This window comes from Botrytis byssoidea (assembly GCF_014898295.1).
Source record: "Botrytis byssoidea strain MUCL 94 chromosome Unknown BBYS_020, whole genome shotgun sequence".
NCBI lineage: Eukaryota > Fungi > Ascomycota > Leotiomycetes > Helotiales > Sclerotiniaceae > Botrytis > Botrytis byssoidea.
Genome location: NW_024065861.1, coordinates 61205 through 88512, shown reverse-complemented (window position 1 = coordinate 88512; position 27308 = coordinate 61205). Strand labels below are relative to the sequence as shown.

General features: G+C 42.6%; 10 protein-coding genes across 10 annotated transcripts; 6 read left to right on the top strand and 4 right to left on the bottom strand.

The window, feature by feature from the left end:
• Positions 1–1999: 1999 nt before the first annotated feature.
• Positions 2000–3520, bottom strand: EAE97_008972 (uncharacterized protein). Its single transcript, XM_038879487.1, has 2 exons — positions 3184–3520; positions 2000–3043 (listed from the first exon to the last, which is right to left on the bottom strand). The coding sequence occupies exons 1-2, from the start codon at positions 3351–3353 to the stop codon at positions 2407–2409; spliced, it is 807 nt and encodes a 268-aa protein (XP_038729500.1). The 5' UTR covers positions 3354–3520; the 3' UTR covers positions 2000–2406.
• Positions 3521–3593: 73 nt separating this feature from the next.
• Positions 3594–4008, top strand: EAE97_008971 (uncharacterized protein; the record flags this gene model as incomplete). Its single annotated transcript, XM_038879486.1, has 3 exons — positions 3594–3621; positions 3664–3772; positions 3840–4008. The coding sequence occupies 3 exons, from the start codon at positions 3594–3596 to the stop codon at positions 4006–4008; spliced, it is 306 nt and encodes a 101-aa protein (XP_038729499.1).
• A 1964-nt stretch (positions 4009–5972) lies between these two features.
• Positions 5973–7625, top strand: EAE97_008970 (uncharacterized protein; the record flags this gene model as incomplete). Its single annotated transcript, XM_038879485.1, has 1 exon — positions 5973–7625. One exon carries the CDS (start codon positions 5973–5975, stop codon positions 7623–7625), a length of 1653 nt encoding a protein of 550 aa, XP_038729498.1.
• Positions 7626–8670: 1045 nt separating this feature from the next.
• Positions 8671–10568, top strand: EAE97_008969 (uncharacterized protein; the record flags this gene model as incomplete). The annotated part of the gene is made up of 2 exons (XM_038879484.1): positions 8671–9013; positions 9094–10568. The coding sequence occupies 2 exons, from the start codon at positions 8671–8673 to the stop codon at positions 10566–10568; spliced, it is 1818 nt and encodes a 605-aa protein (XP_038729497.1).
• Positions 10569–12103: 1535 nt separating this feature from the next.
• EAE97_008968 (uncharacterized protein) lies at positions 12104–12491 on the top strand (the record flags this gene model as incomplete). The annotated part of the gene is made up of 2 exons (XM_038879483.1): positions 12104–12215; positions 12370–12491. 2 exons carry the CDS (start codon positions 12104–12106, stop codon positions 12489–12491), a joined length of 234 nt encoding a protein of 77 aa, XP_038729496.1.
• A 632-nt stretch (positions 12492–13123) lies between these two features.
• EAE97_008967 (uncharacterized protein) lies at positions 13124–14182 on the bottom strand (the record flags this gene model as incomplete). The annotated part of the gene is made up of 1 exon (XM_038879482.1): positions 13124–14182. The coding sequence occupies one exon, from the start codon at positions 14180–14182 to the stop codon at positions 13124–13126; it is 1059 nt and encodes a 352-aa protein (XP_038729495.1).
• A 1013-nt stretch (positions 14183–15195) lies between these two features.
• Positions 15196–17360, top strand: EAE97_008966 (uncharacterized protein; the record flags this gene model as incomplete). The annotated part of the gene is made up of 7 exons (XM_038879481.1): positions 15196–15330; positions 15399–15810; positions 15875–15936; positions 15988–16141; positions 16288–16693; positions 16789–16991; positions 17086–17360. 7 exons carry the CDS (start codon positions 15196–15198, stop codon positions 17358–17360), a joined length of 1647 nt encoding a protein of 548 aa, XP_038729494.1.
• Positions 17361–17687: 327 nt separating this feature from the next.
• On the bottom strand, positions 17688–18819 carry EAE97_008965 (uncharacterized protein; the record flags this gene model as incomplete). Its single annotated transcript, XM_038879480.1, has 3 exons — positions 17688–18187; positions 18250–18388; positions 18541–18819. 3 exons carry the CDS (start codon positions 18817–18819, stop codon positions 17688–17690), a joined length of 918 nt encoding a protein of 305 aa, XP_038729493.1.
• Positions 18820–20240: 1421 nt separating this feature from the next.
• On the top strand, positions 20241–21803 carry EAE97_008964 (uncharacterized protein; the record flags this gene model as incomplete). Its single annotated transcript, XM_038879479.1, has 1 exon — positions 20241–21803. One exon carries the CDS (start codon positions 20241–20243, stop codon positions 21801–21803), a length of 1563 nt encoding a protein of 520 aa, XP_038729492.1.
• Positions 21804–21914: 111 nt separating this feature from the next.
• Positions 21915–25538, bottom strand: EAE97_008963 (uncharacterized protein). Its single transcript, XM_038879478.1, has 2 exons — positions 24068–25538; positions 21915–23947 (listed from the first exon to the last, which is right to left on the bottom strand). The coding sequence occupies exons 1-2, from the start codon at positions 24394–24396 to the stop codon at positions 22699–22701; spliced, it is 1578 nt and encodes a 525-aa protein (XP_038729491.1). The 5' UTR covers positions 24397–25538; the 3' UTR covers positions 21915–22698.
• Between the last annotated feature and the right edge of the window lie 1770 nt (positions 25539–27308).

The window sequence follows — 27308 nt, the reverse complement described above, 5'->3', positions numbered from 1 at the left end:
GTGTATAAACAATATACTATATCGTGCTACACAGTACAATATTATCATTCTACTCTCTCGTGACTTTTGCTTTCTTACTTTCTTGCTTTCTTTAGAGGTCACCTGATGAGCGGGAATCTAGACTGGGATTTACGTTGGATGCAGAGCTAAATATACAGAGAAGAAGGGTTGTTGGAAATTTAGTTGAGGGATGAGGAAGGGAGGGAAGGGGGAGGTAGGAAGTAGGAAGTAAGGATCAGACAAAAAGAGTAAGAGGACGAGAATGAGACAGATGGAGAGATTTTTATTTTGTCTTGCTGTCTTTTCGTTTTGGTGTTGTATAGTTGGTTGGATGACTGCACAGGAGTGAAAAGAAAAGTTGAAAGCATAAGGAGATTGGGAGATGGGAGATGGGGATGTGAAGGAATGTGGGCTGGCTGGATGAGTATGCAACGGATGGAAGAATGGATGGATGGAACTATCTATGGATATGGCTATAAGAGTGGATATGAATGTGGATATGAATATAGATGTGTGTATGATTAATACAAAAAGCTTGTTGTTGACGGCAGTTGATCTGATCTAGGGAGTCGGACTATGCGATATGTCTCCAATTTTGTGTTTGTGTTTTATGTGTGATAGTATAGAGCAAGAGTCAAGTGCGTGAGAGAGGCTTGAGAAGAAAGAATAGATAAGAAAGTAGAGAGGAAAGAGGGGATGATATACAGAAGGATAGAGAATCTATCTGCGAAAAAAAACTTGACATCGATCAACGGATAATTAGTCCACAAATTATGGAAATTAGGGTAGAAGAGAATAGGAGTTACAGATCTATGGGTGGAGAAATCATACTATGTAGGTGAGAAGTTGTTGATGTGTTTTATCTACTCTGGGGTGGTAAGGTAAGGCAAGAATTTCTACTTCATTTTTAATAGCTGAGAGTTGTTTATCGGTAGCTAGGTAGGTAGACAAGTAGCTCAACGAGCTGCTACCAACAAGATCCACGAGACCTTGAACACTCTGAGACACAGCCAGAAGAAGAGATGAACTAAACGAAGCAAGTGATAGAGTACAATGTACATAATATCAATCATGCTTTCTGCTTCCTGCTTCCTGCAGCATAGAACTCCACGGGCCCATGCCTAGCTACCTGTCGAAAAGTACTCGTGAGAATACTAAGAACTAAATAATGATGATGTGTTCCCCAAGCTGTTTCAAATAGATTAGCGTTGCCGATTGATAGACAACCCTGTGGAGGTGATCCGGAGAAGTGGATCTAGGATGGAAAGTACATTATTGATGAATGGAGAACGGTGGTAGGATTGACTGGAGCAAAAAGAATAGAGGTAAGAATGGTGGTGTATCTAATTTATGCTGTATTGATGTTTGTCACCTATGAGGGTAGTAGTAAAGAGTCGCCATCTGTGACGTGGCTATTCCGTGATGCGTTCGCGCGTGAGCTGGAGTTACTTTCGCTGTGTAGAATTCGGGAGTGGTTCGACTATCAAAGTATTGGACTATGTATTCGCACGAGAATCTGACACTGCCAGCCAGTACAATATTACTTTTAACAATTCTCATCATTGGTAATATGTACAGGTACGAATGAATGAACGAATACACAAACTAATCCAATCCCACAAGCTTCCTTCCGAATCCATAAAATATCAATCCATCAAGCCAATACGAAATGCATATGAAATGCAAACCACCAAAAAACCGACAAAGATCCACCCTATCCGACCAAGCTCCAAAAGCAGACAGATAACATAACCATGACTGACGCTAATATGCTGGATAGATAGATGATATAATGCCTCGCCTAGAAAGAGATAGATAATTTGCTGCAACTAGATAGAAATGAATGCACCAAAGCAGAAAAGCCAGACCCGTACCGATGTTTTCGTCGTAAGTTTCATAGAAGGTTCGTGGAGACGTATCGCGTCATGTTATGTTGTAGTCGTAATGATTGTGAGAAGTGTGAAATCGTGATGAGATGAGTTGAGATGAGTTGAGATGAGTTGAGATGAGTTGAGATGAGTTGTATAATCTGATGGGTGATGAGATAAAATGATATAATTGTATTGAGGTGTAATGTAATATCCAACAGAGTGTATTCCGAATTGGTGAGATGGTATGTACAAATGAGATAAACAGACTTGATAACCTGAGGATAATAAGACGTTGAGATAAACTTTCGACTAAAATTCAGGAATCCATGATGATCATCCGCTTGAAACCAGGAGATGATGCCAGAGTGGCTATGCTAGCTAGGCCTGACTTTTGGCCTCGATAACTTCAGCTGTGCCTGGCATCATTAATCCCTACCCATGGAATTGTGGTAGTCATACACGCACAGCCGAAGTCATCTGTTCTTTCTTCAATCTTGTTTTCTCTCCTCCTTTTGAAAGCTAATCATCATCAATCTCAATAAGGATTAACATATGCATATCCTGGCGTAGGAGCATATGCAGGAGCTGCCCTCGAGTTTCTATGTGGATTATGTGCAGGCGCCATGTGTGGACCTCCTGGTGGCGGCGGTGCAGTCATCGGTCTATTTCTTCCTTCAGCCCTCATACTATCTCTTCTCTGTCTCTCGACATGTCTTTCTCTGTCATTAGCTGGCGTGCCAATCCTCCTCTGTTCTCTCCTCCTATCTCTTTCCCTTTCTTCTCCTCCATCTGATACAGCAGGTGTTGATCCTCTTGGTGGACCAGGTTCACTTAATCTGACTTTCCTTCCGCCGCCACCACCCAATGCTGATAAAGGTGGGTCACGAACACCAGGTTCTTCATCGCTGGGTAAAGTTAATTCAACTAAACTGAAGAAATACTCGAGGACTTCCGGGTAGCGTTGTACGCTTGCGCGCCAATCTTCATCAATGCCGCGTTTGAGCTCTGAATCGGCTGCTGCGATTTCAGATGGGTGTGGACGTGCGTTGTAGTAGTAAGCTGCTCGTTCAGTTATGCGGTGGATTTGGGCGGCATGTTCGTCTTTACGGCGAGTGGTGAGAACACTGAAGTAGGAGAGGATGTAATCTTGTGCGTGGCCACGGACCCATGTTCTATTTGGAGGATGAGTTAATGGGTGAACCAGAGGTGAATCATTGATCCATATGGATGTTGTGGGAAGACGATGATGTAGGGCATGAACCGGAGGGGTATGAGATGATGGACGAGGGGTGAAGGAGACAAGAGACGGTACCTTATATCGTTATAAACACTAGTCATCATTCTCTGTTCAGCCTGCCTCACAGCGACGGTAAGGCCATTGGCTTCGCACTCGCATTTTGCGATAGCTGGCTGAGAACATATGGCGCAATCGGGATCCATGATCTTGAGGTTCTTGTTGTTTCTGGCGTTCTTGATTAACATTATGAAGGGGTATCATCTGGTTTGGGTGAGGGGCAATAGACAAGTAAAGGGATCAATGTTCAAGTGAAGATAAGTGAAAGGAAACAGATGAGCGAGGGGGATTGAGGCTCAAAGAGGAGAAGGTATATGTGTATGGATGAAGAAAGAAAGAGGAGTAAATGTTTGGTATCAGAGAAATGGGAGGCAATTGAAAGAATGGACGGGGGAAGATGATCCCATGGTATATGATGGGTTGAGAATATGGGGACGAACAGTGTTGTATCCTACTGTATGTATGTGTGTATGTATGTAGGTATTGTAATAGGTATAGGTCGCTTGACTGACAAGACGGAAGTCGAGATCTTGGGGGAATGGGGATACCTATCCAAATATCGTATCCTCTGGCTCGCTGGCTTGCTTTGCAGTGCAGTTCGTGTGGGGTAAGTGTAGGGAAAATGATATTCGAATCAATTGAAGTGATCTCAAAGTTAAACTAACCTTTGTAAGTGTATTCCCCTCTAGAGCTCCCCTCTTCAATTTGATGCAGCGAGTCCGGATCGTAGTGTACGATCTGAAACGATACTATATTATGCTATGCTTGCTTGCTGGCTCCGGAACTGCAGATTTCCACGGTAGAAAGATCACGCTACGCAAATTTCTGCAACATTCAAAATGAAAAGATTAGAATAATAAAAATGTGAGGTGTTAGGGAAACCAAAACAAAAAAGAGGCCCCACGCTTAACAGTTCTGCTATCGTGAAATCGTAAGATCAGGTAGTAGATGTGTACGACGGGGGAAAGGGTAAGGTATGTGGCATGTATGTACTGAGTGACGGACGGGAGATAGGAAAGGTGGTTATGATTAGATGTGATGGGATAGGAAGAGACGGGTAGTTGGCATGAAAGAACGGGAGTTCTTTTTAGAATTTAGAATTCAGACGACAAGAGACTTTACCGAGATTTGACAACAAAAGATGCTAAACGGGAAGGGCGAGGGTGGAAGAGGAAGCGGAGGAGCAGGAGGAGATTTAGAAAGGGAAAAAAGTGAGATGTCGTTATTAGAGTGATGTGCAAGCTTGTCTGCAAGTTCGGCGTGTCGGTTGATGGTTGTGGTCGTGCGTGTGGTTTCTATTTTTTTGGGTGGGGAAAATTTTGGGTGAGAATCGTGAGGTGCATGAAGACCATGAAGAAAGATATGAAAAAGAGAACTAATTTGCTATCTAGCTACCTGATTTCTTCGTATGGAACCGTATGTATACCTGATACTGATTTAGGTCTACGACATACCGAGCATAATAAACATAATACCACTTACACAAAGAAACACCGTTTGTCCTTTTAACTACCTGATCACCTACCATCTACCTGGAAAAAGATTAACTTGCACCACTTCACACAATCGACGCCCCCAGAAACTACCAACGCAGAGTGGCATATGTGGATCATACGCGAGAGGCGACTCAGGCGAGAGGATACCTTCAAACCTTCAAACCTTCAAAACCCAAGATAAAGTAAGGCATTGATTTGACGATTTGACTACATTTGGTTGATTACATACCAACCCCATACCAACTCCGGGAAAAGAATGCTAGATAAATCATCCTGATTAGTAGTAGGTTGAATCATATATAGTAAGTGCCCTTCAAATAAGCATATCCGTAGGTCAGTAAGGGATCCAAGTGTTAACATTTCAGCGGAGTGTGCAAGTTGTCGTGGCTCGAATGCTTTGATGTGACTTGCATCTCGTGGTTAGAGAACCAGAGGCGAAATGCATGGGTCGTTGGTCATGAATCATGACGAGATATCCGATTGCCAGTGTCATCAAGTAGGTACTTTGTATATAGATAGTAGATAATAGATAATGCCTCGAAAATGGGTACAGTCAACGCGGAGAGTTAATGTAGCTAGATGAGGTAAGCATCAGAGTAAATACTGCTTTTCTTTGCCTTGGGACTTCGGAGGTTCTGGACCAGAAAAGATTATGAGGCTATCTTGAATTCGTAGCATAGCCAATAGAAGATGAAGATATGATTTGGCTGCATATATGCAACCCAAGTCTTTTTCATTCCTTCCCTCAAAAACTAAGGCTTTTGGGCGCAGATCAAAAATTGGGTGGTTGGTAAAAAGATGGAGGGCTTCTGGAAGTCACATCTACACTCGTGCTCTACAGACTACTCACCGCTTGTTCGCAGGACCGCAGAATTGCGTCGAGAGAGGGGAAGTCGAAGGTGGGGGATAAGAGAAAAGTTGAAGCTTGAATCCTTAGATAGTACAATCGTGTGCTTGTACCGGTATGTTAGAGGTATTTTATATTTCCGAGGTACTGTACGTCAAGAATGGTTGCTGTGAAGATACTAGGTATATATCATCAGACGATGTCAAACGAAATCATTTTGATAGTTTCAATACTACCGAGATCGAATTAAAGGGGCTCAAAAATGAAAGTACCGGTATGTATTTTCTGAAGATTCACTCATTTCACGCTTCCTCAATAGATATCGGAAAGTCTGAAATATTTACCGGTAAGTTGGTGTTACGGTGACCGAAAATTTCATTATTTGCATCACAATATCAAAAAAGATCTCCAGCTTGCACAGCTGCAAACATATATCTGCGACCCAGTGATAGACATCGTTCATTATGCCTCCACGTTGTTCAACTGTGCAAGGCACGTTGACGCCATTTCTGTACCCATTCCTATTTTCGAAGACATCTAGGTTGATGCACCGAAATCCTCGAATATACATCAACGCAGTCCGGAGACAAAGTACCTTATCTGAAGAACTCGCCGCCGAATCTCCGGCCGAAGAATTTGACCGATTGAATCCTCCTCCCTCTGATTATTCTCGAACAATATTCGCGGATAAAGCAAAGATAGATGTCTTTGCAGGGGCTGGTGGACATGGATGTATTTCTTTTCTGCGAGAGAAGTACATAGCTGCGGGACCTGCGAACGGAGGCGATGGGGGTACTGGTGGAAACATTTATATACAGGCTGTGAGGGGAGAAACAAGTCTACATAAACTTGCAAGAAGGAGGAATTTAAAAGCTGGCAGGGGAAAAAATGGTCAAGGAAAAACGAAAGGTGGAGAGAGGGGCACTGATATTATCATTGAAGTTCCTGTAGGTACTATTGTGCGCGAGTTAGATCGGCATGATCCTGCAGCCATTGAGGAGGATAGGATAAAGATGGAGGCAGGCAAATTGGATGGGCATGATTTAGATGGACCTTATAAATGGGATCGAGAAAGATGGTTACTATACCCAGCTATTACACCTGAAGAGATCGCTACTGCCGAGTTCCCTTCATTACCCAAGGCAAGGAAGTCAAATTTAGCTGCCGCACAAGTGAAGGGTCCTATTTCCTTAGATCTTTCCATGCCTATGGAACGACCCTTGCTCTTGGCCGCAGGTGCTGTAGGAGGTTTGGGAAATCCACATTTTGTCACAAAACAAGTACCAAGACCAAAATTCGCGACCAAAGGTGAATCTGGACTACGAATTACATTGGAGCTCGAACTTAAACTTCTCGCCGATGTTGGACTCGTGGGGCTCCCTAATGCTGGAAAGAGCACTTTACTACGAGCTATGAGCAACAGCCGAACAAGAGTCGGAGACTGGGAGTTCACCACATTGGAGCCGAATATTGGTACTGTAATTATTGATGACAATAAGGGAAGACCTTTGGCTCAATCACATTACGAAACTGGAGAACCAAGAACAAATTTTACCATTGCAGATATTCCTGGTTTGGTCGAAGATGCCCATTTGGATCGAGGTCTTGGTATAAGTTTCCTTCGACATGTTGAACGAGCTCGAGTTCTCGCGTTCGTTGTGGATCTTGGGAGAGGCAATGCTGTCGAAGCTTTGAAAGGCCTATGGAGAGAACTGGCTGAATATGAACGGATGAAGATTGAAGAGGAGAAAGAGAAGGCCAATCCAGTTGTGGAATGGACCCCCTTCACCTCTGTCGAAGATGCAGTGGCAAATCGATCCGAAACAATCGTGGTTAACAGTGGACCTACCTTTGAGAACCCCCTCGCACCTAATCTCCCGTCAATTTCCAACAAACCTTGGTTCGTCGTTGCTAGCAAAGCAGATTTGCCTGGTACTCAGGACAACTTTCAACAGTTGAAATCGTACTTGAGAGAAGTCGCAGCGGGAAATGAGGAACATCCTTCAAGACAGCAGAATCCATGGAAAGGAAAAGTACAGGCCATCCCAATCAGTGCAATTAACGGACATGGCGTTGAGAAGATTACCGAATGGACTGTCGGTCTTCTTGATGGATGAAGTATTTACGGATAGAGGCATGTATAATATCATGATGCACATTAATGATCAGTTCATGTACAAAATTCTATTGATTCCCATTATCTATTCTCACATCAATATCAACTTGATCATATACATCTGTTTCTGTCCGCATGCATCTTTGACGTTTGACATAGTGGGGTATATCTAACGGCTACTTTCATTTGAAATTCATCACAAGTGGCTTATGGTCTGATCCCAAGCGGGGTTTAAGTTCCAGTTATGCTTCCATCTGTATTTTTGTCACTCACATCGGGAAATTTCCACGGTTGGGATGAGACATTGGAGCGGTAGTGATGCTGTGGCCCGTTCCCGTGACACCATCTTCTTCAACTTCAACGAACCTTTCGATTCCCAATATAAGATGGATTGATTTGTACAAGTGTTGGCGGGAGGAAAGAACATCCTTCCTAAATTCCTGTCTCAGATCTCAAAGTCTAAATCTCCCGTCGGTGGCGTTCTTACCTCTCGAGATCTATTTTCGAATCGATCATTCGAAGCTATCCATGCACGAAACGCTGGACAGAACTTTGTTATTCCAACGAAATTCTCCGCAAGACTAGACGGTCTGTAACCATTATGAGTACCAAATCAATCGAATATAGTAAGGACTACTCTTATGGTGAAACAGTGAATATGTGGTTGAAGTATCTCAAAGGTGAGTTGTGATGACATTCACCATTGATAGCTACCTTATTGAGAAAGGATGAACACATAATGGGCTTAAAGGGCTGCCTGGAAAAAGGTGTGTCAAAAGTCAAGTTCCTTTTGTTTACTCCGATATCGTCATCGTCCTTGTTGGTTAAATATAAAAGTCCCTTTCGGTCCTATCTTCGGATAATATTTTCCTCCCACAAACAATACAGCTCTCGACCTACCTCATCAACTTAAGCCTCTTTTCTCTACATTCAAATAAACCTTTAAACAATCTTGTACTTTCAAAAAATCATCAAGCCACTTCAAAATCAGTACAATCCCTTCTGTTCTTCTCTTGCAAGTTTAGCATATACTGTCATCTTTCAAGATGTCTGCAACTATCGCAGTCCTTCCTGAATCTTCCTCCCCATTTGATCCTCAAGCTCTTGCACAAAAGTACATTGTCGAGCGAGAGAAGCGTATTCGCGAGGATGGACTCACTCAGTACAAGGAACCTACTGGCAACTTTGCTCGGTTCCAAGATGATGCCCTCATTGAAGAAATTTCCCCACGTGAGCCAATCACCGATTCTGCTGAGGTACTGATTATTGGTGGTGGTTATGGTGGTTTGCTGGCTGCTGCCCGCCTTTCTCAAAAAGGCGTAACCAATTTCCGCATTCTTGAAAAGGGTGGCGGCTATGGTGGAACTTGGTATTGGAACCAGTATCCAGGTTTGTTTTATCCTCATGAGCTAAAACCTCAATTACCACACCTCCATAATTATTGATATTTACTAATTGTCAATTTGCAGGTGCTCAATGTGACATTGAATCCTACATTTACCTTCCCTTGCTCGAAGAGCTTGGCTACGTCCCAACTGAGAAGTATGCTCGTACAATTGAAATCCATAAGCACATTGAGATGCTCGTCACACGTTACAATCTTAAGGAAAAGACAATCTTTCAAACCGAAGCAAAATCAATGACTTGGGATGAGGATATTCTTTCTTGGAAGACCGAGACAAACCGTGGTGATCATTTCACCTCCAAGTTCGCTATCACTGCTACAGGTATCCTCCACAAGATCAAGCTTCCAGGTCTTGAAGGCATGGAGCTTTTTGCTGGAAATTCTTTTCATACATCTAGATGGGATTATGGCGTTACCGGCGGTGACGTCAATGGTAATCTCAGCAAGTTGGCTGATAAGCGTGTTGGTGTCATTGGCACTGGTGCAACCGCAGTCCAAATGCTTCCTCATCTCGCTAAAGCCTCAAAGCACGTCTACGTCTTTCAGAGAACACCATCCACAATCAATGTTCGAAACAACAAGCCTACTCCACCAAACTTCTGTCAAAATCTCAAGCCTGGATGGCAACAAGATCGGATGGAGAACTTCAATGATCGGATTTCCAATTGTCGTCAAAAGGAAGATCTTGTTAACGATGGTTGGACTCTCAACCCTGCTACGTCTATCTTGGGCAAGGCAGATGCTTGTACTGATCAAGTGAAATTGGGTCAGATGATGATGATGGCAGACTTTCAACTCATGGAGCGTATTCGAGCTCGTGTCGATGAACTCGTTGAGGATAAGGAGACTGCCGAGAAGCTTAAGCCATGGTACTCATCCATGTGCAAGCGTCCCTGCTTCCACGATGAATACCTCTCTCTCTTCAACCGCAAGAATGTTCAACTCGTCGACACAAATGGGAAGGGTGTTGATCGTGTCTCTCAAGCTGGCGTTATCGTAGACGGTGTCGAACATCCTGTTGATGTTCTCATCTATTCTACCGGGTTCGAAGTTACGACCGCTTATCAACGCCGCTCGGGTATCACTGTTACCGGACGCAATGGTCTCATCCTTGATAACAAGTGGAAGAAGGGTCCCTCCACCTTCCATGGATTCCAAGCCCACGGTTTCCCAAACTATTTCTTCTTCGGCACAACTCAATCTGGTGTTTCTGCAAACTTCATGTATACACTCACTAATCAGTCGATGCATACCGCCTATATCATCTCCGAATGCAAGAAGAAGGATATCAAGGCTGTTGAAGCTAGTGAGGAAGCCGAAGGTCAATGGGTCAACGATATCTTGCAAGGAAGTGCACCTATGTTGCAATATTTCACTCAGTGCACACCAGGTTATTTCAATGGTGAAGGAATGGTTGGCAAGCATCCAGAGGTTAGTGGACAAACTGCTGTTTATGGACAGGGTGCTAGTGCGTGGGGAAAGTTGTTGGAGGATTGGCGTGCTGATGGTAAGATGGAGGGACTTGATAAGATGTATTGAGGGATGAGTTTCTTTCTCTGATCTTTTAGCTGAAAAGCTTCACCTCTTATGAAAAATGCTTCTTGTCATGGCTGTTGGCAATGGAGATGAAAAGTTTCTCTAAATCATGGAGCTGGTACGGGTATGGTTTTACTTTGAACTGTGCCTAGTTTATTTCAACAACTTCATTTTCATCGTTGTGAATCAGATAGTTTAGTTATTTGGTCTGTCATTCATGGTATGGTCTATTATGTAACGGATGGCTTCTGATAATACAAAACATAAATTCTCATACAACTTCACTGCTATTCGAGCTGAGTCGATACTTGTATCCAATGTATCTCGTCTCAAACAACTTCTCTTTAGTATTACGAGTGACAATTTATAATCACATCATGCTATCGTTTTCATCTCATCCCACAATCGTATATACAGCACCAACACCTCCTAACCATAGTTCATTTCAGACAAGAAAACATTTACCATTCACACTCAAGTATACTTGAATCACATCCTCAATCTCCCTCCGAAAGCTCAATGTCGCGACCCCCAAAGAACGTGCCCCTCTAACATCTTACCATCATGCCATTATGACCAGTGCTAAGCATCTACATCCCATTTGGGCCATTCTCCCCCTCAGAGTATTTACCATACCCTGCAAGAAAGCATATGGCAGACTAGATGCCCCCGAAAATAAATCAGATACTTACAAGATCCAGAATAAAGATTATCCCAAGATTTCCCCATCTCTCAGACTCAGATTGCAGATCTCGATGAATATCCTTATATCGAATCGTGCTAAACTCCATATATCCCATTGACGATTGAAAAAAGTTCAAAGCTACATATTAGGAAAGGTGTCTGTATTTGTAATCAATCTCAAGTAGTTGATTTATAATCAACTCTTACTACATTACATCATTGTGCTTCGAGGTAGGTACACTTAAGATATGCTAGATATTTAGTACGATTATATAGTGTCTTTCGGATATCCACCAATGGTTCGGGTTTTTATCCGAGTGTATCCGTTCGATGCTCATTCCCGTATATAATCATGAGTTCCTTCTGTACAATAATTCAAATTTGTTTACCACTATCTTCTCGCTATCTCTATAATATCCGTCCATTGATCCATTCATCCATCCCAAAATCACAATGTTTTCCCCTTCTTCCAACTCTAAACCACGGCCGCGATCTTTCCTCGCCCTTCTAATACGCAATCCCGCAATGTCAAAAGAAGAATTCTCAAAGCACTAGGTGACAGAACACGCACAAGTTGGTTTGCCTTATTTTCTGGATGCGGGTGTGGAGAGCTATGTACAGGTATGTGAAGTTTTCCTACTGTTGTCCCGCCATCACCTCTGTAACTGCTGCATCCCCAGAACTTACATCTATCATCCCCATCTTCCTGTGGAAGTGTAATTTTATGAAATGCAAGAAGTAGATCTGCAAATCTCTTAATTAAGAGCTAGAGCTCAAAAAATGACTTCCAATTTTCTTTTTCCTGTGTATTCTAAACGAGATCCTTCTACCTACAGATTCACGGCCCTCTATCAATGTCATCACCCGCGTCTCCAGATTCCAATCCCAAGAATCCTATCGCTGTCCTACAGAAAGAAATCGAAGCTGGAGAATGGGATGGATGCTTTGAGTTGATCGGTCCACCGGGTATGTCTTTCCTCATTTCTTAGTTCCCACTTGCTATAGTCAACATGCCTTTTTCATTTTTCCCTATTTTCTCGTCCTTCGGACGCAATTCGGAGACCATTGTATATAATCTCATTTCCATCGTGATCGTTGTTGACATCTTTCCAATATTTAGGCATCGTAACGGGTGAAAGAAAAGCAATAATTGAAAAAGGGAAGAGCAAGATAAATATTGATAAGGATGTGATGAGTGTATGGGAAGAGTACAAGAGAAAGGGGGAAAATGGAGAGTTCTAAAATTCGGGCGAGTATTCTAGAAGGTTGGAATCAGAAGAGAAATAGATGGCATCGTATGAGAGGGCAAACATTAAGTTTAGGAATATAGAAAGGGGGAAACGAGAGAGAAAGACGAAAAAGCTGGTTTGCACTGAAATCTAGAGGAGCTGAAGTAGCCAGACATGGTTAGTGACTCAACAATGGATTAAAGAATGGTGCAGCGGTGTTTTGGTTTCGATGATGAAAATGGTGAGAGAAAAATGGTAAGATAGAGAGGAGAAGGAGGGTATACCAAGAAAGGGGGATGGAAGTGGACAGTGATAGTTCGAGGGGCGATTATTCAAAGTCGAAATCACTACGACGCTCGACCGTGCCCACGTTTTCTTCTTGTTGTATACATTTACGGGGAATTGTAGTGACAGAAGAATTTCGGAGATTCAAAGGATTGGTACAGCGAAGATACTCACTCGCATAATAACATTCGTACAGTTCTGTTATGGTCGTCTGGTACAAAGGCATATTGCTCGATATAAGTTCAAAGAGGGGCACTTGCCTTAACCTCTATCCTTCATATACTCATAGCCTTGCACATTTCCGGGTAGATTCAAAGCTATATCGTACACAATACTATATCTAGCAAGATTAATATTAATCTATTTCTCTATCGATTGCTCCAAATTACGCCTCAAAACATCAATAATCCAATCCTTCCCAAACACTCCCTCGGATATCTTATATGAAAATGTCAACGGAAAACAATGCATCTGCTTATCCCATTCCAACCATTCCCCTCTTACTCCTTCTATCTCTAATTTCTTTCTAAACTCTACTGAGTCGGGAGCCAAACAATCATATAAACCTACCACTCCATCTACTTGTACATCTGCCTTTCTAAACACGCTTAAATCGGCCAGAAGAGGCGAAACTGTTGGATCTTCGGCTGGTATATCCTGACGCCATCTTTCTGCTACTTCAGTAATGAAAGTTCGCGAAAGGATGGGATCGTGAGAATCTATTGCGTCGATTCCGGGATTTGCGTTTCGCATGTCGGTGGGTGGTGATATGACCATGATGTTTCTTAATGGACAGACGTTCCCAGTTCCTTTTAACCCACCATCCTGTAACCAACTATTCGCTCCATAAAGTCCCAAAACTAACGCAATATTACCTCCAGCCGAATCACCCATCAATGTAATTCTATATCCCTCTCTCTTCGCCTGTTCCGCCACAGCATCATAAAATTTTCTCAGAAGCGGCAATGATTGAGCAGCTGGGGAGCTGGGGGCCAAAGGATAGCTAACAATGTTGATTTCGTATTCGGGAAGCTTTTTGGATAGCTCGGCGCAGAGCGTCCAATGTTCTTTCAAAGCGCCACTTCTGAACCCTCCACCTGCGAAATAATATAATTTATCGAGAACCACGGGGGGTTTTTGCTCGGTGGATGGAGACGGTGGCGGGGTAGAGAGAGATGAGAAGGTATAGATATATGTATCTGCGATATGATGTTCGGTGATTCGACAGTGTTTCTTGACGGAATGGTGAGGGGTTAATTGAGGAGATCCGCAAGGGAAGGGGGGGTGTGTCTTGAGGATTGTTTCGGAGAAGGTTTTGATTGCTTTCTGTGCCACAACACTCAAAGTCGATCGATCATGTCGTTGAGTCAGTTTGATTGAACTTGTAGGAGCTGAATGAGATGGTTCGAGATTCGTCATGATTGGGATAGTATTTATCGGTATTTGCGGATGTTGCTAGTTGTCCAGGATATCACAAAGTACCTTGTTCTATGCGCATATTCGTAGAGTCGTAGATGGTATGTATTCTTGTAGACAGCATTCGAAGAGAAGTTATTGATGTTGTTTTTAGCAAACAGACAGATGTGAATATAGATATAGAAAAAGGAAAGAAGAGAAGAGAAAGGGTCTTGTCAAAGCTGTCAAGCCCCTCATCTCACCCCATACCATACCATACCATACCATACCATACCATACCATACCATACCATAGACAATCTTAGCATCCACAAATTTCTCATGAGATCATCAATTCCTTCGCCATTCTTGGAATCCTTCGAGTTCCTTGGATTTGTTAGCTCTTATCTTATCCAGAGCCCCTCATTGAATATTTTTTCACATCAACACCATTTCAAGGGATCAACATCAACATCAGCATCAGAATCAAGATCAAAATCATTCCTTATAGTGAAGTCAAGATGACTTCTGTCTGAGATACAAGATGTGGAGAGATATTGTCGTTGGGGAAGTGAAATGTGGTGAAAATGTCGTAGAAATCTGGGGTTGACCGTTGAACTTCAGACCCTTGATATCCATCGTCATAACCATCTAGGGTGATATAGATACAACGGTGGAGATTCCTAATGCACTCACAGACGCACAGGCTCACCGACTCATGAAACGAGCTCTTGTGCTTATTTACTGACATTCATTTGATCCATTTAGGTGCAAGCATCATCACAACATTATTCATAATAATAGGTCAGTCAATTTGAACTGAAGTGAATTCAAGTAGCCGCCGAATGTATAATACAACGGTTGGTCAGATCTACGAATATCATCTCCGAGTGGAGATGGCCCTGGTAGATACTGTAACAGCAATGCTGTAACGAAAATTAATAATGTATAAAAAGTTCTACAAGATCTGCTAACATGGGAATGAGGTAGAAATTTTCACGATCAAAATTCATCATCAACGTCTATTGCGAGGCGAGAATGATGTTTTCCCCTTTACGATGTTTGTTGTTAAGCTATGCCTTTGACTACGTTATCGCGTCTTCGCCTGGTTTGAGTGAACAGCAGCCAGTTATGTATGGAGATCCTCTCGAGGACAATAGCTGCCATCAAACGGTAATGAATCGAATCCTTACATCGTCCAGATCTATAACATCCCCCTTAACTAACACGAAACTCGATAGTGTATAGCTCTCCAACAAACCCTTCAGGAAACCTACTATGGATCCATTCCCTCAGATTTCACATCCACCTACTACTCCTTCCAGCAAGTATCAATCGCTCCGGCCTGTATAATACGGCCTCATTCTCCTTCTGAAGTATCATCCGCTCTGAGAACCATCCGCGAGTCTGACTGTCAGTTTGCTATTAAAAGTGGAGGACATAACATGAATCAAGGATTTTCTAATGTGGAGGGCGGTATCACTATTGATTTGATGAGGATAAAGGATATTGAAATTTCGGAGGATGAGGAGATTGTGAAGGTAGGAGCGGGATGCCGATGGGGGGAAGTTTATGAGGTTGTAGAACCGAGGGGATTGATGGTCGTTGGGGGAAGAGATTCGACGGTGGGAGTAGGAGGATTCCTTTTGGGTGGTAAGTGGAGTGAAGATGGAATAGATTTGACAGTGGAGATGAAATGCTAAGCTTTTTTCAAAAGGTGGAATATCGTTCCTATCTCAAAGATATGGATGGGGTTCTGACAATGTTCAGAATTTCGAGGTTTGCGTAATTCACTACATGATGATACATGCGAGACTAACATCTTCTTAGATTGTACTTTCCAATGGAACGATAGCAAATGCAAATGCTCATGATAATTCAGATTTGTACTGGGCATTACGGGGAGGAGGAAATAACTTTGGTATCGTCACGAGATTTGATCTACAGACTTATCCGCAGGGTCCTGCATGGGGAGGTCAAAATTGTGAGTACAAACGTACTTTTTGATGTTAATCTATGTCTTTTGATATCAATTTTCTTTTCCCTTGCCATTGTTCTCTTTGCTACAATATTATCCCTCGATACCTTTATATCTTCTCAAAATCTCACAGTTCTACTAACACCAAACAGATTACCTCTTCTCCGACATGTCAACTCAACGCAATACTCTCTCTATTTCTCCCCGCCCCTTCCTCCCTCTCTCCTTACATTCTCTAACCATCCCCCTCACCAACTTTTTCCTCAAAACTGCCTGTCTCCTCTCCTACTGCACATCCACCACCACGTTCCTAAACGCCATCCAAGACCTTATCACAAACCAAACCTCCGACACCTCAAGTCAATTCTACGGTTCCATCGGTTACCTCGCCCAATATGATTTATTCGCTGGTCTTACTTGTCTAACGAATTCAAATGGTGTGGCTAATCCTTTGGCCTTCGAAGGGGTAAGGAAATTGGGGGCTTACAGCACGAATCGGAATGCTAGTATGGGAGAATTGGCGAAGGAGTTGACGAGTATGGATTATTGGGGTGACCGGTGAGTTGAATTTCTTTTGTGATATCTCTCAAGATACGAAAATAGGCAATCATACCTCGAAGCCCATGTTCATTGTGACTTACTCTGAACTCTAGAACTATCTGGGCAACCATGACTCTCTACCCTCATCCAGAGCTCTCCCAGAAAATCCTCAATCTCTTCCTCGAGCAAATAGAAACTATAAAACATGTCCCTGGCTTTCTCCCGAGTTTTGTGTTACAACCGCTAGTTCCTACCGTTCATTCGGATGGAACTCAGAGTCCAAATGGATTATCTGGAAATGATGGGACGCTTATTAGTTCGTTTCTCCCTTTTCTCCTCCCTCACAATAAACAATAACCGGCATCTTGCCCACTTCATCCCTCCTCCAACCAACTAACCTCCCCACACAGTCTTCAACATAAATATATGGTGGTCTTCTCAGGCCTCCGACTCCTACACGCCCCTAATACAACAATCCACCCACGATCTCATCTCCAAACTCACCCTGTTCGCTAAAGAATTGGGGATCCTGCATAAATATATTTATCCCAATTACGCAGATGCGAGCCAGGATGTATTCGCAGGTTATGGAGAGGAAAATCTGTCACGGTTAAGAAAAGTACAGGAGGCTTATGATCCGGACGGTACTTGGCGGAGATTGCAAAGTGGTGGGTTCAAGATTTGAAAGTTGAGGTTTGAGATTTCAGGGGGTTAGAGGAGCATAGATAAGTGGCTACAGGAAAGGGATTTAGAATTATAAACAGTACAAAGTTTCAAAACTTTCATACTCCTCTTTAAATGACGCTCTGCTTGCCCTCCAGGAGCCATTGTCATAGAGACTGACTAGCATTGAGTGAGTAGAAGACCTCCGAGCGAAGCGAGACATGGGGGTTTGGGGTCTCGCCCCCATGAGAAAAACATTCAGCGAAAGAAATTATACTATTCCAGGTTCACAAAAATATGCACAAGTAAAACAGAATAGGTAACCGCAAATTCCTCCATTAAACCTACACTACCACTTATAATCCGTACCACTTTCATGTTCCATCATATCAAAAGCAGGCTTTGCACTGAAATAACCCGCTTTCTCAGTCCCCACCGTCTTATAAGTATACGCCGCGTCTTCCTCCTGGATTTTAACCGTTTCTCCTCCCCTTCCCCCTGCTGCCGCATCAGCTAGTAACTGCGCATGACAACACTTTTCCAAACTCATGAACCAGAAGACCGCGCTTTCGATTGATTCTCCACAAGTAAGTAAACCGTGGTTTTGAAGTAATGCAGCCTTTTTATTGCCGAGAGCGGAGGCGATAGCGTGTCCTTCTTCGGATGCGAGGACGATTCCGCGGAAAGATGAATAAAGTGCGAGATCGTTGTGGAAAGCACAGGCATCTTGGGTGATGGTATCGAGGGGACGGCCGAGCGAACAGAAGGCGCGGCCGTAGATAGAGTGAGAATGGGCTACCGCGTTGATCTCAGGGCGCGCCATGTGCACGGCGTGGTGAATCATATAGGCTTGGGGAGGAGATGTTAGTGCGGAATTTTGAGAGGGGGCGGGGAGGGAGAGAGATAGCTACCGGCTGTATTTAATAATCGACATGGACCGCCGTCAACTACTTCTCCATCTTGGTTGACGAGGATCAAATCGGATGCTCGGAGAAGTGGCCAGGCTACTCCAAATGGATTGACCCAAAAGCTAGTTGGTTCAACGGGATCCTATTCTCATCAGTATTCTGCACTCAATTCTCTTTCATGTCCATATCCAAATCCTTTCCACAACTTCCAATCATATGTCAGTCCTCCTCATCCGCAAATATCAATATCCATCCACCTTCCTCTGCCCAAAAGAGAAATAAAACCCCACTCACCCTCAAAGTAATATGTCCCGCAACTCCCTCATCATACCCCAACTTGGCAAAAATTCTAAAAGCCAATGCTAATCTTCCCTTTTGATATTCCCTCTCTGCATATTTATCTTCAAGTGGTGTTCGAAATGGCACCCTCATACCTTTGGCACGAGCTTGGGCTTGCTCTTTTGATAGACCAGGCTCGTGGGCTTGGGTTGCGAGGGTAGAATCAGAGCTCGTGGGGATGCCAGCGCCGGTATTGAGGGGTTCAGATGGGGTTGTTACCGAAGGGGGAGTCATTTTGAAATTGGAATTGTGAGTGTACTGCTGAATATTGAATTGAGTGAGAGTGAAGTATGCGAATTGGAACCAGAGAAGGTAATGTTACAAGTGAAGTGTCAGACAGCAGAAGTGGCAATTGTAATAAAGGGAAGTCCGGAGCTTCTTAATAAATAGATGTTGAGAGGCTTAAAATAAGTGTACAACCACACGCCCTATTTTATACAATCTCCGAGCCTATGAGGATCATGCGGAAGTGTCGGTCGTGTTAATTGACACCAGCTGGTTGGCTGGAGTCTGATCTCGTTCAGAATTACATGCATTTTCAAGATGACTGTGTACAATACCGGACGTAAATGAGGGGTATTTGTGGGGTGATAAGCTTTTTACTTGGGTAGATGCTGTTGATAGACACCAGTAGGTTTCTTATCTCGTTGAGCTTCGTAGGACGCTCGGTAGCGAATTACATCAGGGGGATTTGCGGTCGGTGCTCGGGTAACTATCATCCCTTAGGAACATATTTTAGATAACGTAGCTCACTTGATGCCTCTGTTTTTTTTTTTTTCGATAATGAATAGTATGTTTCATAAGGTGGAGATGTCTAGTCAAAACAAATAATGTCCAATTTTCGAAACCTTGAGAGTTGTCGTGCTAAAGCTATTGAGTATCCTTTCGCACTTGAGATACTCGTATAACCTCCGAGGTACAAAAGTGTGTTCGGAAAATCTTCCGCGATTACTAATCGCATTATATTATCTCACGTGAACAGGCGATTTCCTTGTAATTTCTTGTGAGGTTACCGACGCGGCGAACTTTTACATTGAACCTAACTGATAGAAAATTGAAAGGGCGTTCTTGCTTTTTAAACTTTCTAAAAGCCCGACGAGGATCTTCTCTTTCTGTTTCTCTTTTCCACCCCGTAGTGACTGCAAATTCGGCAATGGTGCTGTTGTCATTCACCTCAAAATTTTCTCCCCTTGGTCACATCTCATTATAATTCACGCCATTTGTTTTCCAAATCTTTTTTACTGTGGGTATATAATTCCTCTTTCTACCATGCCGTCGTATCGGTGTCCTAAGTCTTTTCTTTGCACGAAAGAAATGTCAGATCAAGATTCAGAATTAACTCCGATTCGGAAAGCATAGGATATTGGGAAGCCGAAGGTTCCACGCAATAAAACACCCTTTTAAGTACTGGGTGCTTTCAATTGATGAATTCTTGGCTAAAAATTTAATAGGTGAAGTGTGGAGTGACGTCCCTATCTTTCATAATTCACAAGATCTCTTGAAACCGCTTAAATCATTAGAGAGAATCAGACAAGCAAGTGGGAGCTTAGTAGCCTGCTAATTGTTAACTTTCTACCTACCAAAGATTTAGAGCTAAACACAACAATAATCCATCAAGAGTGCTCTATGGCGAGACCCTAGTAGATATAGACAGCATGCAGGTTTCCAATAAACAGAATCTAATTGATTTGTGTCTTCAAACCTTCTGTTCACCATCTCGAACAAAGGATCCATCAATCATCGGAGTATCATCAGAATCATTAGAATCATCAGATAATACATCAAAAGTACTTGCGCCATGTGGTCGTTCCATTGGGAAATTACTCGCTCATCTGAGTACCTCTATTCGTACTCAAACAGGTAAACAAGAGTTGACTCTCCAAAGGCTCGATGATTTACTTGCTCTAGCTAAAGAGAAATTCTATGCATTTCCATTTAAAGATGTACCAGAATGTTGGAGGGCATTGTTTCTCGAGGCAAGTTTGTTTAAGTTTTCTGCTCTTGCCTCTAGGGAATCCTTACCTCCGAATGAGAAGAAGGATGAAGATTCAAATTTCGATGTCATAGATGATCGAGTAATAGACCAGATGGTTGAGACAATGGATATGGCATTGATCATGGTCGGAGCTCCAGCATCAGAAACAATGCGATTGGCAATTGATTGTGCGATGGATCTTTTACAAAAGATTCATGAAGAAATGATAGATGACGATAGATCAACACAATCACCCATGAAACGTCAAAAACTTTCGTGCAGTTATTCACCCTCAAGATCCATATCTTCATATCAAGATCGCTTTCTATCAATTTCGATCACATCGCCTTCTCTGTCAAATCCCATCTCTCGAGTAACTTCAAACGAAATCAACATCGATAACGATGACGGAAACATGGACAAATTCGCAAAGCACATGTATCAACCCCAGGATCGTACACTAGGAGCCGAACCTCTCATAATAACTCGGTCAATCGATTCATGGCCTGCACGTAATAAGAAACCATGGTCTAGTCCCTCGTACTTACTATCCAAAACCATTGGCGGTCGACGCTTAGTCCCCATAGAAGTAGGTAGAAGTTATGTTGATTCTGGATGGGGACAAAAGATCGTTACATTCAAAGATTTCATGACCGAATACATGTTATCCCCTGCCAAAGAAGGAGAAGCAAAAGAAACGGGCTATCTAGCACAACACAATCTATTCTCCCAAATCCCATCTTTACGAAATGATATAACCGTGCCGGATTATTGTTACATTTATCCACCACAACCTCATTCATCATGCTCTCCCGCGCTAAAAGAAAAATACGCACAAATGGAAGAATTGGAAGAGCCGCTCATAAACGCGTGGTTCGGACCAGCCGGTACAATTAGTCCGCTGCATACAGATCCGTATCATAATATCCTAGCACAAGTTGTCGGGAAGAAATATTTGCGTCTTTATCCACCTATAGAAACTTCGAAATTATACGCGAGGGGTATAGAAGAGGGGGGAATCGATATGAGTAATACGAGTGAGGTGGATATTGGAGTATTGGAGGGATGGGATGGTACTGTTGAAGAGCAAAAGGAAGAAAGGAAGAAATTTCCAGATGCGGAGAGTGCAAAATATTGGGATTGTGTGTTGGAAGAAGGAGAAGTGTTATATATTCCGGTTGGGTGGTGGCATTATGTAAGAGGATTGAGTGCGAGTTTTAGTGTAAGTTTTTGGTGGAATTAATAGGCATAGCATGTAGACATGGCTCGGTATGATGATAAGCTTGTAGATCTACTTCAAGGGAGCAGTAAAAGTTTCCGCGACCTAATAAACCTTAAAACTTGTAGAACATGAAGCAGTATGGTATATTCATTCGATCACGAAGGAATCAACTATCTTGATCTAGCCCCCTCCCCTAAAGATGGTTGGATTTGAAGTCATTATTATTCATCTATTCTCTTCACTCTTCACTCTTCAGCTCGCACACTGCCTTATCATATGATAATACGACGTGCCATCCTATATCTCGAAAATGAAAACCAAAAGATGTTCAACCGAATAAGACGCTGGTATGCATATATATGATTTTCTCTTACTCTCCCATTCTCTCACTCAACCTGTCCATATCCGTAACTCGTTTATTCAAAAAGCCTCCCTCGTCTCTGAATCCATACCGACATCTCCATCTTCCATTTCCAATCCATCCGCATCAACAAAAGACCTCCCCAAGCAGGATTAAAACCCAAAAACATATAAACACAACCAGCTGTGGTATAAGTGATACTCCATGACGCCCTATATTCAATCCAAACCTGTGGACTCAATCACTAATCCACTTCATATCCAGATTCAAATCGGATCCAGATCCTAATGTGCCGCCCAATTTTCGTGATCTCGTAATGTTCGCGATGAGTGCTCAACAAAGGAAAGTTTAAAAGTAAAGGTAAGAGACAAAGTAAAACAAAGTAAAAATAAATACAGTAGAAAAAAGGGTTCAGGTATAAATCTTGAAAAGGAGAAAGGCTGAAAGAGAAAACATCGTAGTGTTACAGTAGATATAATAAAATATGGAAGAAATGCGGATCTTCTCCGTGACAAGTATGTAAATAAATGTGTGGGTAGGTGTGTGAACCCATAATTACCTCTCCAAAAGCCCCCCAACATCTTGCAAACTCAGATTGGTCTGCTGTCTCCCTAAATGATCAATAGGCGGGGGCATCGAATGTGCATGAGTAAGTGACGGATGACTAGTAGGCCCATTATTTCTCTGCTGCAAAATTGTTTCCAGCTCATATCCCATACTCGCTCTTTGAATTCTCGTTCGGGCCCCCAATAAACCTCCTATATCTTGCAGAAGAGCCGCAGAACCGCGTCGTGCTGGAGCGGGACTTAATCCATTTTCATAAGACCAAGTAGTGGATACTGGACCTTCGCCTGCTGTACTGGAATCGCCTGTGTATTCCGAATCCATCGTTCTCGTCGAACTAATTCTTCTCGGAGATTCTTGATCGAGTAATCCTCCGACGTCGAAGAATGATACGCGGCGTGGTGACATCATTGATGTTAAATCTTCAGAAACATGTCTCGAAGGGGCTGGTTTGACGAAATCGATTTCATCACTCGTATCACTTGGAAAACGCCAATCATTCGAACTATTTGATCCAAATCGATGACTTCTTACCGGCATGTTCCCAGCTACAGCCATTGGGGCGGGACGAGGAGGTGAATGAACTTCCCCTCTCAATTCGGGATCTACACCTAGACCAAGATCTCGGACGAGATCTTCATCGCTTCCCCATTGCCGAGCTACGGTTCCACGGCGAGAAGTAGTCCGATCGAGTGTGTCAGTTAGGGAACCAAATTTAAATTTGTGTTTCTTAACTCCTCGGTCTCGGACGAAAGATCCTAGGATAAGCGCATTGGCGACAGCTGTTGCGAAAAGAATCTCAACTGATGCTAGTAGTGATCGATACTGTTGAATACCATGTCTATCAATAATTTGCGGTATTCTGTAAAGTGTTATTCCTGCCGGAATCAATGATCCTGCAAATAATAGCACCAATTGAATTTTCCTCTTAATCCTCATTTTTGAACCAATAATGATAGGAACGGGAAATAGAACGAGGAGAAGATCAGTCAATACATTGACGGTCCCCATAGTCAGGAGTTGTGCATATCCTTGACGACATTTTGCTCCTGGATCTGGTGTGACTTGCCAATAATGATTGATGGGTTGGCATTCGGAGATATCTGCTATTATTACAGCGATAAATGTGACAAGGAGGAACCATCGGATGAAGATTAAAGTTCTTTCGTGTGACCTTGTCCAGATGTTGATTGTGAGCCTTTTGAAGAATTCACTAATTGTAAGTTTAAGCATCCAGAGTCTAGAGATAGGAAGATAGGTAAGTCAGTAATTGAATCAAATTTAAATGGGTATAAGAAAAGAAAAGAGGGGAATGAAATAAGCAAGCAAGCAAGCAGAGATCCAGTAAAAATAAACCTACGTCGCCGCATAAAAAACTCTAGATACCAAAACCAATCTACTCCCAATCACTCTTCTATGCACCGATCTCTCATCAAAATCCACAATCACCGCATTGTTGGTACCGAATAGCAAAATAACATGAACGAGGCCCATGCGACAAAACAATGGGATCAAACAAGCAAAAGCTAACCAATCCTCTTTAAAAAGTTTCTCCGTCCTAATATATCGTCCGCAAACTCTGAACAATATAATGACAGCCGAGAATAACGTACACCACCAACAAACAAGAAGTGTCGGTTTATCGTCGTAGAAGCTTCGAGCTGGTGGTGGACTGGAATATATGGTCATAATGAATGATATATATTAGGAATCGAGGAACCGCCGGAGCAATTGAGTACCACGCCCGTCTACCTCCGTGGAGGGGACGAGCGAGGGTCTATTTTGTTTCGCAGCTTTTGTGTTTTCGAGTGTTGAATTCAATGGAAGATGTGGTTGGATATTCGATTGCATATGTTTCCATGGGAATGGGAAATTCTTAAATTCCGTCGCGAATCGTATCGATAATTGTTACGCATGGACCGTTGCATGACAATAACGAGAGGAATTGGACTCGAAGTCGAGTATTCTATTTCGGAGGTTTTGGAAAACGTAGGACTGTGGGCTATGGTCGCAAGGTATTTTCTCCCTTCTCCTTTTAGTTATCCCTCGTTTCAATGATGTTCTGGAAGCTTTTGAGCAATACAATGTGCAATAATGGCGGAGATTATTCGGAAGGTTTGGAGATTGATAGTTCAATGTGACGGATGATGTTCGTATGTAAGTAGGGTTCAAGTTTGTAAGAATTCGAATTGGTTTTCTAGTAAGAAGAAACGTGTGAGAAGGATGTGAGTGATAAGATTTTTGAAGATTGAATTAGCCAAAAGATTCAAAAAAGGTTGTTCGCAGAAGTGGATGGCATTGGCGTTAATATGAGTGAGATGATTTGGGTGAGACGGTGAAGGATATGTCAATTAGTATGGGGTTCCTTGAATTCCCTTCTCATACTCGTACAGATAGAGATACGTATCGCACAGGGCTGGGTATTTTTGTGGTTGTTAGAACCTTCGATTAATACTCCGTAGACTCGGGGGCCGGTTCTGAATTTAGCTGACTGGTGCTGGTAGTGGATGGGAATTTCCCGCAGAGATATCATCTCTTTTCAGTATAGATATGTGTGTGTGTGTATATGTTTGAAGCCAAGAAAGTTAATTCTGAGTTTTTGGATGATAGACTATTTGGATGGAACAAATAGCAGGGAGTCTCGAAATTTAGTCGTTATTCTTGAAGGGCTTGGTGTGATTTTGGATGATAATTGCTCAATGGGTCATGGTTCTTGTGTCTTGCTTGCAGCTTGCTTTTGATAAACGTGGGGCCATGCGGAATTGAGGAATAGTTAAGGTACAAGTTAGAATTTGGAAAGTTTGAGTTTGGGAGGGTTAGGTTATAGCAATTAATAGTATCAAGTAGAACATCTGACACGAACGTATTGAGAAGATTAGGAGAATTAGATGGATAGACTTCCGTGTCAGTAATCATATCTTATTCAGACTCTTGAAACCGTTAGAACTACTTGACTATCATTGCCATTATGATCACAATCCTTTCCATTGGCATAACCGTCATTTAATTCGTCATCATCAAGTGGCGCGGTCAGAAAATATTCAACCCGCAGTCTGGGAACTCATCAGTGTGGGATGAGATGAAGGAGCTTTTGCCTATAGAGTGAATCCACTCGGGCAAGGCACCAAAAAGCTGTTAGGTCCAAGGCATTTTCACCGTCCCGGAGATTTTATTATTATCCATTATCATCTCACTTCAGAATGGGGGTACAAAATAGAATTACAGGGTGAAAAGATAAGAACTCTTTCAGCCACCGACCCACAGGATAGTATTAGAATTTGACGGGTTTATCAAGTTTATGGTCTAAAATCGAAGTGGTTGGTGGTTAGTTGTTGGTTTTCGCTTGATACTTGTATTGATATGGAGGGCATGTTGAGATGAGGCACAGTAAAGTGGTGGTGACATTGCCGATAATGGAGTGATGAATGGATGATTTTGATAGCAATGTTTGGCGCATGGCTCCGAGCCTGAAGGAGTATCTCGAATCATTTCATATTTATCTCATTGTGAGGCGCCTCGCTAATTAGTAAAGCTTCCAATCTAGCATCGATAGCAACACAGACTTTGGGCTTTTACTACAGAGCCAAGTAATGACTATTGATGAAGCCTCTGAACATAAATGCGGCATCTTATCGTATCTCCACGATTTTGTATCCTCCAAATATATCGATGTACGTATCATTCTCGTACCTGAGGTCATCTAGCATGACTGCTATGATGATCTACATGATCTTCTAGGATAGCTTTAATGAAATGTCGGTGAAATTTGACAACTATTATAGCCGTGACTCTTGAGGTCCCTAGACTATTGGATCTAACTCCTCATACAGTTCTGCATTGGAGCTTGATTCAAGAAGTATTCGTTATACAAAACATCAATTATAATTTAAATAATAGGTGATGCCTAGAGCTGAGACTCACTGTCGTTGTACGAGATCTGGAAGTCCTTGTACATGGGATGGCAAACAATGAAATTATATATAAAATGAGACATTGCTCTCGACTCGGGTTCGTAAAAGTAAGATTGACATCACAACGTTTACGATATGCGGCATAACAATACAATCATACGACATTTTTCCCGCATTCATTCCCCACGTATGGATTTACAAGGGCAATCCAATTCCCTATTCTTATATAGAGTACGAGAGCCAGAAAAAAGTGGAATGGAGATCAAATGAGTTGATGATAAGGAATCCAGTGACAGATAAAAAATTCTTGCATGCATGCAAGTGCAGTTCCGAGGATCAGGATTAACTAAGGTTGAGACAGGGATGAGCAAAGCACTGTTGTACTTTGCAAACTCTCAATGGTTGAGGATGGCTCGAATGGTTGGAGATGACAAGACAGGGGAACCACGCGAGAAGCTATGTCAGCACTCAGGTGCGGAGGTGGCCTTGGCAAGTTGGGGAGGGGAGCTACTCTGTCAATTAGTAAGGACCCAAGAAATTTGGAATGGTACTGGTATCTCGTTGTAGATATGAAGATATTCTCAACGTCTAATTAGCATAGCGGGATGTTATTTACAGAAGCCAGACGGAACATTAGAACGGTGAAGGAACCTAGGTATACAAATAAAAAGCTACCCAAGAGCATACCAG

Bases quoted from the DNA above. Each gene is read 5' to 3' on its own strand.
- EAE97_008972 (XM_038879487.1), bottom strand. From the start codon at position 3,353: ATGTTAATCAAGAACGCCAGAAACAACAAGAACCTCAAGATCATGGAT. The intron at 3,044-3,183 runs GTACCGTCTCTT...TCCTCCAAATAG, and splicing joins AGTGTTTATAACGATATAAG to AACATGGGTCCGTGGCCACG.
- EAE97_008963 (XM_038879478.1), bottom strand. From the start codon at position 24,396: ATGACCATATATTCCAGTCCACCACCAGCTCGAAGCTTCTACGACGAT. The intron at 23,948-24,067 runs GTAGGTTTATTT...TCCTATCTCTAG, and splicing joins AGAGTTTTTTATGCGGCGAC to ACTCTGGATGCTTAAACTTA.